Source organism: Cygnus olor, chromosome 6, assembly GCF_009769625.2.
Source record: "Cygnus olor isolate bCygOlo1 chromosome 6, bCygOlo1.pri.v2, whole genome shotgun sequence".
In the NCBI taxonomy this organism is placed as follows: domain Eukaryota; kingdom Metazoa; phylum Chordata; class Aves; order Anseriformes; family Anatidae; genus Cygnus; species Cygnus olor.
In genome coordinates this window covers 12,763,621-12,780,672 of record NC_049174.1, presented here as the reverse complement: position 1 = coordinate 12,780,672, position 17,052 = coordinate 12,763,621, and the positions used below count along the sequence as shown (strand labels likewise).

The 17,052-nt window shown below is 38.0% G+C and overlaps 1 protein-coding gene across 24 annotated transcripts in view; it reads right to left on the bottom strand.

The window, feature by feature from the left end:
• CARF (calcium responsive transcription factor) overlaps positions 1 to 17,052 on the bottom strand; it is a 37,378-nt gene that overhangs the window by 16,290 nt on the left and 4,036 nt on the right. For 23 of the 24 annotated variants that reach the window (XM_040562293.1, XM_040562294.1, XM_040562291.1 and 20 more), the window contains 11 exons: positions 16,648 to 16,769; positions 14,960 to 15,181; positions 13,742 to 13,862; positions 12,465 to 12,594; positions 11,397 to 11,481; positions 6,739 to 6,928; positions 4,314 to 4,434; positions 3,376 to 3,519; positions 2,691 to 2,924; positions 2,122 to 2,284; positions 1,122 to 1,197 (listed from right to left, as the gene is read on the bottom strand). In XM_040562293.1, the coding sequence (XP_040418227.1) occupies positions 1,122 to 1,197; positions 2,122 to 2,284; positions 2,691 to 2,924; positions 3,376 to 3,519; positions 4,314 to 4,434; positions 6,739 to 6,928; positions 11,397 to 11,481; positions 12,465 to 12,594; positions 13,742 to 13,862; positions 14,960 to 15,181; positions 16,648 to 16,769 (1,608 nt within the window). Of the gene's footprint in view, positions 1 to 1,121; positions 1,198 to 2,121; positions 2,285 to 2,690; positions 2,925 to 3,375; positions 3,520 to 4,313; positions 4,435 to 6,738; positions 6,929 to 11,396; positions 11,482 to 12,464; positions 12,595 to 13,741; positions 13,863 to 14,959; positions 15,182 to 16,647; positions 16,770 to 17,052 lie in introns of those variants that run through there. The other variant, XM_040562301.1, reaches the window with a different exon arrangement.

Here is a 17,052-nt window from a genome sequence, read left to right as displayed (position 1 = left end):
GTCTATCTTAACGTAATGCATGCAAATAATTAGGCTCTTCTACCTTGCTGCAATCATATCTTGCTGCTAAAGCTAATTTTTCTGATGAGCGTCATATCAAACCTTTTAAAGAAGAGATGCAGAAAACATCCACAAACATGCAGGGAAGTTCTTTCAAGCCACACTCACTAGACAAAACATCCTTGAAAACGAAATATCCTTGAAATCTGGACAAAAATGTGAGAATAAAGTTATTTTAAATTTATTAACATCCACCATGATCCAGTAGAGCACCTCAACCTATGTGGAATCCTAACTACCTGGGTAGCATTTAGGTCTAGTTACAAACACCTTTACTTTCTTTTAGTACATGTTTTGAAGTTGAAGTAAAAGTAGCATGAAGCTTCTTTCAACAAAGAAAGCATGGTGTAATTAGTTTCTTAAAAAAAAAAAAAAACACAACAGACCTTAGACCACAAACATGGATGTAACAAGTTTCCATAGAAGTCTACATTGTGTTTTCACAGCATTATGAAAAAGGAAAATGTTTTCAATTTTGACAATAAAATTACAGCATTAGTTGTTCAGGTCCCGACCCTGGCGGTGGAAATCAACAAGTCAACAACTTCCTGAGAAGAAGGAATCTCAAAATGCATTCAAGTCCTTTTTAGCAAAATATTTAAGCACATGCCAAGCACAGACCATCAAGGAATTCAGGTACCCAGTTGGCCCCAGCTGTATGCCCTGATTCATATGAATATCTCTTCAGTAGGAAATTCATTTTCTTTTCCTACACAGGTGTTATTAGCACCGTCATCCAAGGCAAAACACTCTTCCAAAATAATCAACCCTTAAAAATTTTCAGTTGCTTGAGGATGCGAAATAAAAAATAAACTTAGTTTTCATACTTTTGTCAGCTACAGCAGGGTTAAACGTTTTTTCTGTATGTGCAGTCAAATAGCACAAACAAAAAAAGCTTGCCCTTCCCTGCCTCAAAACAGACACACCAAAATAATCCTCCTTACATTCAGCTGAGTGAGAGAACATGTCAGCAACCTCTCTGAATGGAAACTGAATTTCTGTGACATCGTTAACAAAATAAACCACATTTGGAAACAACTAAGTTATTAATACAGTCCTACCAGCTGAAGTTGGTGAGGCAAAAGTAACAGTCACTGTTTCTGTGAGAACGTTCCCACTGTCTGTGGTCCACTGCAACTGAAAGCAAAAAGATCGCAGTTCTCAGAAAGATTGCAAGTTTGTCTACTACAGGAACATAGGGTCAATTCAGGACCCACAAGAAAACAGTGTGTTTTTTTTTACTAACTATGAATTTTGGCAGTTTTTGGTTTACAAAAATAAAACACTGCAAACTGTTTTTTTAATACGCACTATACCAAGCCGGCTAAAGTTATCTTGTGAAAATTTGAAGACTGAAATAAAAAAGTAAAACTATTTGGCTAACAAATATCACCCATTCATCTGGGACAAATGCAGTTTAGGGAGAGGAGGGGAAAAATGATAATGCAGCATCATTTAATACTACAGTTCTGCAAAACTGATTTGAAATCAGCAGTTCCTTTGCAGTCAACCTCATAACTGGAAAAACTAGGATCATTCTATCTCTTACTGCTCAAGAGGTGGAAGAAAATAAAGGAACAACACAAGTTACCCAACATTCTGAAGTATCTACTTCAGGCTTATTTCGCTTGCTACAAAGTGCATTCGATGCTGTACAAACCCTAATTTAGACTCCACCTCAGACATACTTCATCCCAATTTTTCAGATATGGAAGAGGAGTAACTCCTCCAACCCATAGATAACAACAAAGCCACGAATAAAATTTTCTGCTGCATGTTGATTTTTCCATACCACATGGCTTCCAGTTCATGCAATCATCATCCAAGAGTATTTTTAATGTGTCAATCAACTAACAGCAATCTAATGCTGATGAGATAAACACTGAAAAGGTTTTATTCACATTTAATCTAGTCTTGCTCAGCAAGAGATTCCACTGAAAATATTGCTGCCGGAAATAAAAAGTCAGAGAATTGTAGATGAAATGCAACTAAAAGTAAAAATTAAATGAGACTTTCAGTATTGAACCCAAGAACCAAAAAGAAACACTAGGGTCAACGTACTGTCGCTGGAATGCTTTCTGAATTATACACCACCTCGCCATTTCTCAGGGACTTCTGCACTTCATGAATGTGGTTCTTGATGTCGTTCACAGTGGGGAAGAAGGATAGATTATGCCTCTCTGGCACTTCATCAGGCTTGAATAATTCTCTTTCCACATACTTTCTGTCGCATGTTAAAGGACAATGAAATTAAAATTAAAATATGTATATTTAAGCTCTATTGTGCTATTTCCTTGTTGCAACTGCTGCTGCCTTCTCCCTCTCCTTGTTGTGTTGACAATACAAGAGCAAGCTAAAATAACTTCTGATCCAGTCCTCTGGGCATCTACTCTAGAGCTCAGAATTAAAAATCCCCATTTACTCAATTAACTTTAGAGAGGACAGTAGCTCTTAATAGTTGTCTATAATAAAATGAGAAGACAAAATCTGGAAAAAAGCAGATTCTAACAACATATGGGAAATACATTCTTTTACACATCAGTACTGCCATTTAGCTGCAAGCCAAATTAATCAAATGCAAAAGCAGGTATAGCACTACAGCTTAAAAGCAATGCCAGACATCTCTGTACCTCAGTTGTTTCCTCACTGCATAGACTTGCTCTATTCCCTGAGACACCAGTTCTCTGATCTTGTCTGCCACTTGAGGATGAAGTCGGGAAGGCAGAGTACAGTTCTCATCTCTAGCAACTTCCTCCTCCTCCTCAGGAGAAGATGCAGAAAAATGGGAGGGTGAAGAAGGGAGGCAGGAAGTTTCTATTTCATGATATTGGTGGGCTTGCTGAGTGGGTAACTGTACATACCACCTGGCAAGAAGGAAAGAGTTTCTATACACAATTCTCAAGCAAAGGCAGCAAAATGAATCTCTTGGGGAACAGCTGGACAATCACAAATGACCCAGTTAGAATGACACAAGTCTTTACAGCCCCTCAGCTGGAAGATACTGCCCTTTAGAGCTCAGGGTCCTCTGACACCCTTCAATGAAAAATAAAACAGGTTAAATATCCCAATACATACAATTATTTCTACTTATTCCCTGCATGGAAACATCTGCTGAAGTTCCACATCTCAGCGTTTAACACATTTACCAAATGAAATAATCCAGAGCCATGAGTCTTACTGACATTGTGGAATTTATACTATTGATATTAAGCAAGAGCCTTAATAAAGTAACTAAGAAAATCTAAATCCAAGCAAGCAAATTATTGCTCTATTTGCTTCATTGGTCAAGATGAAAAAAATAAATGCAAAGTTCACCTGAGGACACCACCAGCATCTATCAAGTTCTTCTTGAGCATGTTGAATGCTTTCTCCTGCTCCATTCTTATGATTTTCTTGTCAATTTTAGGGTCAGTAGGAACTCTGTACTCCGGAAACTTTTGAACCTTTTTAATATAGATCCTTCCAAGAGGAGGATTTAAAAAAAAAAAAGAAAAAGAAAAAATAAATTCCTTCAAATACACTTCACCTCCAGGGGGAAGGCAAAATCCCCACCTACTTCATACTGGATATTACTATAGAAAAAATTCAAGCCGAGTGTTGTTCTGGGGGGTGAGGAGCCTCTAAGAGAAATGGAGAATTTTTAACAGATAATTAATAGAGAGGAATGCAGGTGGATACAGAGGGTCACATGTATGGTCCAGGCTGGAAGCCACTCAGCCAGAGTGGTTTTGCATTTCAGCAAAAATTCTCTGCCCCTCAGTAGCGTAAAACCACAACATCATTTGTGGACAAGCCAGAATTCACCCAGCCTGAAGCATAAGCTGAGTACATACACATCTAACTGCACCCATCAAGGTAAGCACACCCTTAGCTCTGCAAAAAACAAACAAGCATGGCCCTAAAACCCAGAAGGATGCCCAAGGACAAGTTAAAAAAAAAAAAAAAAAGATGACAGTCGGATAAGGAAGAAGTCCTCACCAGTACTCAGATAGAGTGATTCCCATCCGTAGTTCATGGACTGATGTACTGCTTCTTTGCAGCTAGGCAACCTATCAAATGTCAGCCTCATTCAATTTAATAGGACAGCATTTCCTCCTTCCCTGGATATGTGCATCAACCTCAAGTTATCAAGGAGACAAAGCTAAGAGCCGCACTGCATGATATAAGCTACCCTGCAAACAGCACTCTGTCAATGTTCAAGAAATTTATATTTTCTTAGGATGATGGTGAGTAGCTTTGTAGCCAATTCTTACCTTGCCGGACAAGTGGCTTTGTACAGATGGACAGAAATCCTTTCAGGTTCACTGGCTTTTTTGGGCTGGAACCCTTTCCTTCTTGGTCCATACTGGCACTCCATTACAATGGCTCTGCTTCCTGGGAACAGAAAGTAATTCACTCTGTTTGAGCAACCACATAAGTTGTTATAGTAAAACACTAGCTATGGAATAGACAAGAACTCTGAAAAATTTTTTTCTTTTTTTCTGCTTAACAGATTCTGCTTAACAGATTCTTCAGAAGGCAGTACCCTCAAGTGTAGCAAGCATTCAAATACAGTGCAAATGTTTTTTTCACAGCATGCAAGGAACACAGAGCACTTTAAAAGCGTTTCCCAAACTGCTATCACTTCACAACGGTCCTGGTAGATATATAGGGGCAAAAGATTGGCTTCTGACCTGATCAACAACAGTAATTGACAATATGAGCAGCCTTGCTAGTTACCAAAGGAACACAGTATGTTGGTAATAAATACAAATAAGAAATAGAATCTCCAAAGTAACCAAGAAAATCCACAGCTGAAAGCAAAGGACTTTAATTAATACTTCAGACCATGCTGCCCCACAAATTCTTACCTGCAAATCTGACCTACCTTATCAGTTAAATAACACTGCCTCAGTGTGGCATATCCCCATGAACACAGACAGGCTTACACAAAGATTGCTTAGCTCTAAATTTCATTCAGATACATGACTTATTCCAATCAGACCACTTACGAAAAGAGTAACGTGCATAACAGTGTTTGTGGTCAAGAAGAGAACCTGTATCCGTCCCATATCATGTTTAGCTATTACTTACATTTCATATACACCAGTCCACTGGCAGGGAGCTGCCTATACCACAAATGATATAACCAAAACCTTTTTAAGGTATCACAACAGCAACATAAAGTGTTTCCATAAGACACTCAATGATTTACTGCCTGAGAACATGACATTATTAGTATATATACACATCAATGCATATAAAGAGAAGGAAAATTGTGCTTAACAAACATATCTAGCCTTTTTGGATTTTTTATTTTTTTAAATTGAAATCAATTTGCTATGACTGAAAAGACTTCAAGAGCTTTAAGTTAGTCCTTACTAGCATGCAAGTCAAACCCAATCTGATGGGGCCCCTGTTTTACAAATGTATTAGCTATATACAATTCTTATTAAAACTAACAATCGAGATTTTATAATTAGTTCATGTTTTATACTATGTAGGAGCTACCCCGCTTCTCCACAACAGAAACACAGCAGGGAAGGTTTGGTTCATTATGGTTTGGTTCCACTTACACAGAAGGGATAAATTCCTTGAGAACAGTACTTTTGTCCTGCACAGTTTAGAATTAAGTTATCTGGGATTTAAATTACAGTTCAGAAAACTGCATTTCCAGCCTCTGTTCTATAGATGTAAAGGTTTTTAATGAATGTTCTTCATGGAGTGCTTACATTCTAAGCCTAACTGCATTAAAAAGGCAACTCATTAGAAATACACATAATGCCCGTATGGGGATCTGAGCAAAGCAAAAATACTAAATACTACAACTTAAAAATCAGTGCCTCTATTAGTCTGCAGAACTTTAAAGAAGAAAGTCTGTGTGTGGTTTTGTTCTAAATATCTTACTGTGGGGGAACACATTTATTAAGCAGATCTTACAGAAAATTAAAAATACCTCAAATGCATTTGGGGAGCTGGAAATAAAGACGTAGATCGTTTTGGTTTTGCTCTTAGCTTTTTTATAACTCACAGCTTATGGCTGAAGCTTTAAAACTGGTGCTGACATTTCACTTTCTCAGTTACTTTCAGCAAAAAAAGCACATAACTTACACTCCAGTCATCCATGACCTCTATGTAAAAATTAAAAGAGATTAATTTCTTACCTGAATGAACTTAATTTCACATACGCATCACATGAGCTAAATGCATATTTTCCAACCTCTTTAAGTCTGCACATTCATTAAAAAAAAAAATGTCTGCTGAGCTATGTTGACATTTACTTCTTTTTTATTTTATAGGGGGCCACTGAATTATCTTATTAGCTCCTGTGAAACAAACTCTTCAAAGGGTCTCCAAACCAGGCAAGAATATTGGAGCAAGCTCTTACCATTATGAAAACTTCCAAGTCCTGATTGAGCAGAGGGAACCTCCACCCAAAGAATTCATTCACAAGTACCATTTGATGCGGGTTCTTAACTAATTTATTTCTAAACAAAAAAGGGAACGAAACACTCACATCAAAGCCTGTGTTTTCAGGGAAACAAGCTCCTTCAGACTGTGGCATAGAGGTACCAAAGCTGTTCTTTTCTTTGTGCCTTGACTTTACTAAGGAACACCACAAGGATCTTTCTTTATGGCCAACTGTCAAGTGATGTTGAGATTTTTAAAGTAGTTATTGAAATAAAAGAAGTTAGTTACCTGCATTGACAAAGGGGATCCCATCATATGGGACATACTGAGATTTCCACATCAACCGTGTGGCGGGTTTGGCTGGGCTTGGAGACTGGCGCGTCCCCCACACACTTTGTGTTTGCTGCTTGTGTAGCGTTAGAACACTCTCTAATTCTGTCTCGCTCACACAATAGCCGCGGTATGAGTCCCCAATTTTCTGCATGGAAAGGAGGTGAAATAATAGGATTATTCACCCAGCTGACTGCTCTCCATTACCCAAGAAAACAAAAGCAGTCAGGGACTCTGCATGTGAGAAAACAGGCTCAGATTTTTGTTGCTTTGTGTTTTTTCCTTCCCCACACTATTGTCCTCACAAGCAAATTTACCACTGGATCTAGCACCAGAGCATTCTCCATCGAGGTCAGCAGTCTGTCAGCCCTCAAAGACCCTAAGTGCACCAAGAACCCCAGAAAAGTTTACAGAGTTACTGCCAATGCTAATTTCCACAGGACAACTTGACTCTTTTTTCCCCCCACAGTGCTTACTTCAGTTGCAGTTTCCTTCTAAGACAAATTCATCTTAGGTGAACATTTTGATGGAACTGCCTCAGACGATCTCTGAAGTGCTAAAAATTGTCTACATATCTACTTCAATGCACGGACACTGCTCTGAGTTGCAGCAGAATACATCTGCTTGTGCCACTAGTAACTGCCTCAGCTGCTTAGTGCATTAGCTCTGAATTGAACGCCCCAAGCTTTAAGGCTCTCTCTGTTCTTAAAGCTACATAGAAGCACAACACGCAAGATTTGCCACGTGCATATCAGCTACGGTTTCAATGAACTCTGCTAAACTCCGGGCAAATACAGAAAACTCACATCTAGATCTGATTCAAAGAAGTAGTCAACAAAAACGATTACAAACAACTCACTGACTTTGCAACATCCCCTGTGACAGCTGCTCAACTGGTTCGGTGCTGGTCTATGAAGGCCCACCAGCAAACCATGAAAGTACTGGGACAGGAGTGAGCTATCCATCCAACAGTAACACCAGGAGTACTCTGCTAGCTTAGTCTTACAACATAACCATGGAGCAAACGCGTGGTGAATGAATGTTGGCACCTGATGGATCCATTTTGCCACCTTCAGTGACAAAGCAGCCAGATGTTTAAATAATACTGACAACAAAAGCAGCAACAGTATCTTTCCAAGACTATTATCTCTCAATATTTATTAGTGACAACAGCATAAAACTGTCTCATAGTTACCTCAGAAAAACAAAATATCTGTGGTTAGCAAGACCTGAAGTCAACAAAGAGCAAATAAACCCCCTCCAAACAAAGTGGGGAAGCAGGCTGTTGCTGCTAGCACAATCCCCATAGAATAAGGTTATGCATGCACTGGCTGCAAAAGTCAGTCTATGGTATCAGTTTCTTACACAGCAGCAGCTCACTGCACCGCGAGCATGCTGCTCCACCGCTTAGGCAGGTCTGCATACACTGCAATCATGCAGCTGCAGCAAGGAAGAAATATGGGTAATTGTTGTAATTGTTTAGCCAGAGACTGTAAATAACAAATGAACAGAAATGAAGCGATCTGAAACATGCAGAGGGAAAAAAGCCTGAGAAGTACCAAAAGTACCTTCTTTACAGAGACCTGGAATTATCCCCTCTCACAGCAGGAAATGCAATACCACTCCACAGAAAATACTACATTACCACCATATCTCTTTCCATTCCTTACACTGGTCACTATAAACAGCTTCTTGACCTAATTCTAGGGAGATGATAGAAAACTTATAGAACTGTTGTGCCAGAAAGGTAACAGTTAAGGTACTGTCTCCTATTGTAGCTTTAATTCTGCACAAAATCCAGCATTTCACAAAATTTGGGTGTGGGGATAGAAGAAAATCATATAGCACATAAGATCCCCACTCTCTAGGAGCTTCCCAGGCAGGAACAAATGGATAAGTGAGACCATCTGTTCCAAACAAATAAATGAACTTAGCTTTGCACAGTTGATTAATTGAGGCAGTTTTTAATTATGCTTTATTTCAGTATGCTGACACATGCTGGAAACGCGTTCTGATCCGACTGCTGAAAATTTTAAGTAGGTTAAAGAAAATAACTTATTTTTTTAAAATCCATTTTTCGTTAACAAAGTAATTACCCTGAAGTAATTGGATACTATCCAACCCTTTAACTCCAGCCAAACGTCAAGCCAAAAAAAAAAGCAATTCCTTTTCTCCCCCTAGCCTCATCTCAGCAGGAGCACATAAAAGCTTACACTAAAGTACATATATCAAGACTGCAGTTTTCCTCGACTGAAGTAACAGCAAGCAGGAAAATGCCAGAGGCATTACACTGTCTAGGCACAGCAAGCATAAGCTGAATAGTTCAAGACAGACAGAGAGTCATCATGAAACACAGAACTTAGCGCTAGTCTTGCAGTCGCAGCTTTTACTGCCCTGTGTCTGCCTGTGCCTGCTGCACTGACCGCAATTCAGAGCTCAGCCCTGGCCAAGACCTTGGGATACATAAAGGGCAGTATGCACCCAGGCAATGTACGGCCTCACCCGCTGGTATCTTCCATTAAATGCACACAGACTTCCACTTCAAATTTGGTTCTATTCTGGAAAGTGACTGAAAAAGTGCAATTGTGAGTTACCTCATTTATCTGCATGAAGAATGGTTGGACTAAAGGTAAAGCATTTTCTCCACCAGATCCCCAATTTCCAGTAGGACCCTTCTACCCTGTTACTGGTAACAAAGTATTCTGCAAGACACCAACCTCAAAGATAAATGAGGCTTCAGAATCCCATGGTCTCTAGTCTGTGCCCATAAAAACACACATGCATCTGAGCCATCCCCAGTGGATTTACAAGAACCATGTGACTGACACTCAGCAAAGCAACTCTGCTGATAACACACAAGGAGGGAGAGAATTTGGGTCATTCCTCCTTGGATGGGCTGAATTCTGCATGGAGAACAGCAATAATTTATTTTTTTAAAATAAAACCGGGAGGATTAATGCATACAGGCAATAGTTCAGCAGAGAGATACTTATATCCTCAGAACACATGCAAACATTTCAAAAAATATCTTTCTTTTTTAAGAAAGAACAATAGAGAATATTATTTTTCTCTTTCTGCTGCTGTGAATTTTAAACTCAGCAGGTGAAATTTCTTATAAAAGACTTGTATTATGGTTTGCTTCATCTAAGTCCTATAAATTGAAGCCAATAATAAACGACTCAGACAAGCTACATGGATGCTAAAATGGGAGAATACATGTCACAGTGGCAAAAGCACAGAAGTTATACAAGGGTTATACATCTTAATGGACTTGAACAACTAATTGTAAACCATATCTCTACCATGGAAGAGTTAATGTTATTACTTTTTGACCACTAAATGTTTAATCGGATAAATATTGGACAACACTATTCATATGAAATAAAAGACATAACAAAAGGAGGAATAGATTGATATATTTAGTCAATTTAAAAATTATTTCTAAGTGGATATGGAAAGCTATTCCATTTCTAAGTCCTTTGCAGCTGCAATTTCTAGTTATCATCAGCAAAGCCAACAAGGAAAAACGTTCAAATGGTAATGATATCTGAAGAGGTAAACAAGACAGAATATTATTTTTCCTTTAAAAAAGTATTAAGTAAAAATAAACATCTATCAGGAAGAGTTTGGTAGCAGGAAGATGAGGTAGGTGATCTCTCAAAATCTTCCCATCACCCCCTTTCCTTTTAAATGATTTATTAGGCATTCTAGCTGTTAACAACATCCTAAGTCACCAGGATGTTTCTGCAGACATCTAACAATATGCAAATAGAGAGTCCTGTTTAGGTCAATGCCATGACAAGGGATAGTTTCATTTATATCAAGTATACAAATTCTCCATTTAGGGTGGTGAATTAACTGTACAAACTGCAGTTGAAAAAGATCATTTTAGTTTCTTAGTAGGCAATTGGAAACAGAAGCACCAGCCTTTCCCAAATGTAAAGATTCTCTCTCATGAAGTGTAAGAAAATCCTAAAGCAAGTATTGGTCACCACAAAGGAAAAAAGAAAACTTGGGATAGGATCTCAGCATTTTTCAACAAATGAAAACAAGCACAGATAAGCATGCATGATAAAAAAGTAAGAATATTTGAGATATTAAGGCGCCCTGATTAAGTCCCAGACCTGACCCTGGCAAGTAGTCACATGGATTTGGATTTCTAAGAGACAACACAAACTAATATGAACAGTAGCAAACTTACAGCATACAGAAGAAATTTTATTCTTTAATTGCACTTAGAATAAGTGCAACAAAAAGTGGTTTGCTCAGCAGAAGACGGCAGGGCTTACACTTTATCAGGAACAAACTTGATAACTTTGCATACACAAATGGGAATCAGTGGCTCTTTCCAGAGCTGTATAGCATCACAAGATTTCAGAAGCAGAATTTGTGCTTCAGGAGCTGTTGATGGTCAGTCATTCCCAAAAAAGAAAGGGATCCCATAGCATTTTACATGCTGAAATGTGCTAGTAGTACCAGCTTGTAATAGTACAATTTCATAACACCCAAAATCTTGAACACAACTTATTCAACTATAAACACTATTCCTGTCATGGAACAGGATCTATGTCTTGATCTTGATGAAAAAAAATGAATCAGAATTCTTTGCAGCTCACCTCACAGTTCCTGAGACGGCGTGCCCATGCAGGTGTGTTTGGTGGCAATTGCTGGAGAGGGATGGGAAAGGGGTCTTCCAACATCCTGAAAAATAAAATGTCGTAAGAGTCTGTACAGACATCCAGGAAAGCTGATTTTTATCCTAACCCACAGCTATTAAATCAAAACAGTGCATTACATAAAACAAAACAGGGCATATGACCAAACTACAGATACTACATAAACTTGCCTCTGAAAACCTGGGGTTCATTTTTTCCATATTCTACTTCACTGCCAAAATAATTCACAATAAATACCAGTATTTTTAAAAATCACTGTCTTCTGTGTTCAACAAGACCTCTGAGCATTCAGTATTCTCAGTATTGTTGCCTAATAACAATAGTCAAAACACTGTGAAATAGACCATTTGATTATCTTGATAACTTTCTAATGCAGATTGATGGCAGAGTGCTGACCATTACAACAATATCCAATGCATGTTAAATGCTGCACATTTTAGTGGATTTTAAATGAAAGCATTCACAATTAAAAATACTAGGTATCACTGAGGAAGGGGACAGTTAGGTATCAAAGACAGGAAAAGAATAACTGAACTATTTAAACTTTAGAAACTTTATTAACCAATCTGCCTGTGTGTTCCACTGAAACACCCCATTAGCAGCAACTTTCTCATATATTTTACGAAAGGAAGCTTCAGCTTTCCCTGCAGCTCTTTCAATAAATCACTTTCAGCTCTTGGCATTATAAGTATCTGGAGGAATTTCAGCAATTTGCACTGTGTTTTGTACAATACCCTCCTATTTTTCTAGTCAGAATACATCCAACTTCCTTTGGAATACAGGTACTTTAACTGCTTTTCTCATGTTCTGGCACATACATAAGGCCCCAGTAAACACGGTTGGCTACATATCATTCACTAATACTAAAAGTTCATAACCTCCACTCAACCATTCTGAGGTAATCTGTTATAGCCATTGCAAAAAACAAAACCCCACAAACCCCAAGAAAATTCATCAGCATTACCAGCAGGTCAAAGTGATTGTTAATCCTTTCAACTCCTGACCTACCTGGTGGTTGTTTTTTTTGATACAGTGAGAGACGCCTGTGGATGTAGAATATAACTGCTTGCACTGTCTGCTAGAGCAGCCATTGCCACAGTCTGCAAGTTCCCATCACCACACTTCTCATCTGAAACATCTTTGCAAAAATAAAACGTCCTTCTGGTTAACAACAGAGAATGGGAAAATGACGAACTATAATTAAAATTGTGTGTTGGAAGAGCAAACATTTTGACATACGAAAGACAACGATTTCCAGAAGAAAAACTGTGAATCAATACTGATAAACTCTAGGCACACATATGAAGATACACCCGATAAGGTTGTTTGTACTTGGAGACTTTGGTTATCATGCTACTGCTAATGAATCCCCATACAACAAAGTAAATAACAAGAAGAACTTTAAAATCTGTTTTACATTTCCACAGATCTATACAGGATTACATGACTATTTTGTTCAGCTGCAAATCGCATTTTGAGAATCTGTTCAAATTTTTTATTTTATACAGAAAATGCAAAACAGTAACAAACCTTTCAGAGTTTGACAGAACATGACAACTGAGTTTTCAGAATTATTCTGTGAATGCAAACTAGTACACAGCCCTTAGCCATCCAGCTAGGCTTACAGATAAATAATCAATGCTTTCAGATTTTAAAATATATCCTTTCCTAAAGAAAAGCTTAATTTGTGCATGTAGTTGTGCATTTCAGCACATACTTCAAACGTGACACACTGAGAGCAAAAACTTGGTGACAAAGTAGAAGTTGCATCTCATGTGCTTCATGGGGAACTGAATTTCTACCTAGATACTTCATTTCTGGCTTCACGAAAGATGCTGCATCACCAGAGTGAGGTCTCTGGAACAGGTAAGAACAGGAATTCTGCTATCTGCATTACTTGAATTAACTACTTCATTCAAAAATGAAACAAGCAGGCAGTAAAAATTTGAAGCTGATGATACAGTTGTCTGATATAGCACAAACATTTATTAATGGTAAATAAGGCAAGAAGCAGCTTTATCCTTCATATCTCTATTTATCTATGACACACCTAAAGTGAGCATAATAACCCTTATTTCAGAGGGTTTTGTCTAACAGAAAACACTGCAAAACATGCCAGATTCATAATCAGAAAGCAGATTCAGTAAATATGTATTTTTGTCTTTTAACTTTGGCTAAGGAAAGGAAATATACAAACAAGAGGTTCTTAAAAAAACAAAAACAAAAACGCAGGATGCACTTAGTCAAAGGAACACATACCCTCAAGTTCCACAGTTTAAACTCACCCTGAGTGCTGGTCACATCCAGAAGCTGACCTTGAGGAATAATCACTTGGGCCACTCCTGGCTGGGCAGAAGGAATGACATGCAGCACCTGGCCATTTTCTGACTGGCTGGCAACAATCATCTGTAAGGCAATCACAGAAAAGTATGAATGGTGCTAGATGGTCTAGTGATCATTGTGCAGATTGACCAGTTTTACTTATAACTAGAACAGGAAATATTCTGGTTGGAATTAAAGCCTTTTAAATTAACTTGGTTTCACATAATAAAGGAAACTGTCTATTTAATGTCAGTTTCTTAAAATTACTTTCCACCTTTAAAAATAGTCATTTACTTGATTAGAGATGAAAAAAACCAAACATACAGGATTCTACAATGAATTACACAATTATTCAGAACTGAAAGCTATCAAAAACCTGAAAGTAATTCATCATTGGATTCACTGTAACCCCATCCATGGACTAGCAGGATTAATCATAATGTATAAATAAATTTGATCTTTACTCCTAAGAAATGGATCTCTATGGACAGTGTTTCATGCAAAAGCAGACAGAAGTAAAGCTGCAGGACTTGAAAAAAAAATTAATTAAATCTTCAAAAATCCTAGAAAACTAAAATGACTCCTTACAGTAAATAGCGCTATAGTTACCAAGAACTTGTTTCCAGCAATGTTATAAAAGCTAAAATAACAAAATATAACCCTGTTCCTGATTTATTGCGCTTGAAATGAATAAGGTGTCTATAATGACAATACAATACATGCCAAGCAAACTACTTGAATGAAAGAACGTTTATTTTGTAAAAAGGTAACTAAGAACTACAAAGCAACATTTCGAGCAAATTAGAAAAAAAAAAAAGATAGATATAATGGCTTAGCTTATTGCTATCGTCCCAGTCCCAAGAAAATAGACACACATATCCAGGGAATATAGACAAAGCAGCACTGGTAAAAGTACGAAATCTCATCACTCAATAACATCCAGGCTGAATAGCGACAAAAGACATGACACTGTCGTTTAATAAAATTAGTAATGGCTGGAGATGGGGCTTGCCAACGAGGAAGAGAAACTGGAGCGTGAACTGAACCATTGAAAAGTTTCACCTTGTTGCTCAAGACTGAATTAATTGGCTGTTACAACAAACAAGCACCGTATATACGGGTCCTTCAAAGAGCTCCAATGCCACTGACTTCACCACCTGCCCTGCTTCAGACATACTCACCATCTGCGCGCTGGGCCCTCCTAGGGGCTGCAGCTCATAGAGAGGCTGCCCGTTTTGGTCTACCAGGTGGAACTCCTCTGTGGAGAGAGGCTGAGGCTGGGGTGGCCGTGCAGGTGCAGCCAATGATGGAGAACTACCCAAAAGGCGTACTGTGATAGGCAAGGCTGTGGGAGAGTCGCTCTGTCCAAACAACGGATCCTTGGAATCCATGCAGGTTAAACGCTTTCACAGAGGAAAAACAGTAAAATGCACTTTAATGCCAAGTAGCAATTTCTACTTTTAAAAAACAAACAAAAGAACATCTAAAATTGTCATGATGCATTTTTACTCAGATGGAGCTCTATGTCCTTCTGACCGAGAGGCTACTATTTAACACTGGCAGTTCTGGTTTTCTCATTTTCATGCTGAAAATATGAATACATTTCTGCTTCCCAGAACTGACTCTCTACTAAAGGGAGAGAAATTCCACTGCGCCCAAGAGCTGTACCCCAAAATTACTCATCACTTTAAAACATCTCAAGCCTACCCAGAAACTGAAAGAATATCCACCAACTCAATTTGACTTAAAAAGAAATCTTAGATATTATTCTACTCAGCCTTTAGATACATGCATTTAGCTATGGAGACAAAGTCTCTATACACTGACTGCTTTCTTAATTCTTTACCACAGAAGAAACACAAGCAGCAGAAAACAAATTCAAATCCAAGAATTATACAGTGCAAGACCAAGAATCAGATCTTGCAAGTCTCAAAAATATACATACTCTGAACATATTCTACTCAAGCTTGAGAAATTGAGATCTCACAGCACATTCCATTTGCATTAAATTTAAATGTTTAAACACATATATGTGTCCTGTCGCAACTCTGTCAACACAAATATTAAACATTTAAAAACAGTAAGAATTAGGTAGCCCTATGTAAGTTATGTAAGGCTGTCATTTGGCCAGTGCAAGAAGGGCAATCTGTTTCCTCTCTGCAACAATTACACATCCAGCTCTGATGCTTCTGCAACAAAAAAGTGGAAACTGAAAATCAAAAAAGAGGGGAAAAATGTTTCTAAAGTCTGTACTGAAGTCAGAATTGGGCCAGAAACCTTACGCAGTTTCAGCTCCTCTGTAAGAAACACCAGAAAACAACAAGACTGTATGAAGGCCATGAGCACACTACTAACCCTCTACCTGAATGATATCTTAGCCAACACAATCTGAAGAAGAACATTTTATTCACATAAGTCTCTGTGGCTAGGATAGGTGGCAATATTTAGTAATAACTGTACTTAAGATTCCCCTTCACTTGATGCCTATACAGATGTTGTGTTGTCCCTGGATTCCCCTTTTCCACATCTGGTCACTAAGCAGTTTGACACAATTTTCAAGTGTTCTGAGCCCATCCAAAATTCTTTTAATAAAGAATTGTGTTAATAAAATAAGTATTTCTTCAGCATTGTAACAGGAGTTAGTAAATATAATTACTAAAAGGCTGTCATTACAGGTAACATCTGGATATTTACCAGTTCAAAACCGAATGGCACAAGAATACAAGTGAAGGAACTTCTGTATTTTTAAAAAAAGACAACGTATTAGTATAAAGGGAGCAAATACATATATTTATGAAAAATCATACTGTAAATTAATTGGAGAGAATGTAAAGAAAGCATCTAAAAAGACAGGACATTCATATCTCACCTGAAAAACCTGATCGTTTGTTTCCAACTGCCCTGTACCATTGCAGTTGCCTACAAACAAAACATTAGATCTTTCCATAGCAACATCATGGTCAACTCCATTTTCTTCCATTACCAGATGACCTGGAGAATTACACAACTTTACTTCAGTACTAGCCTCAACCAAGAAGTTGCTACAGGATTTCTTCTGGTGTTAAAGATCTAAGTTTTACAGGTTCTAACCCCATTGCAAGCTAAAAACAAAGCCCTCAAGATAAAAAGCCCTTGCTTCTTTACCACTTTATTACACGCTGCAGAGAAATTGCAGTGTGTTCCTTCAGGAGTATAGTTTAACACCTTGTACAAGAAAATTTGCTTGACTTGTCATTGTGCACACAGATACAAAACAGACAATACGTGTTCTTAC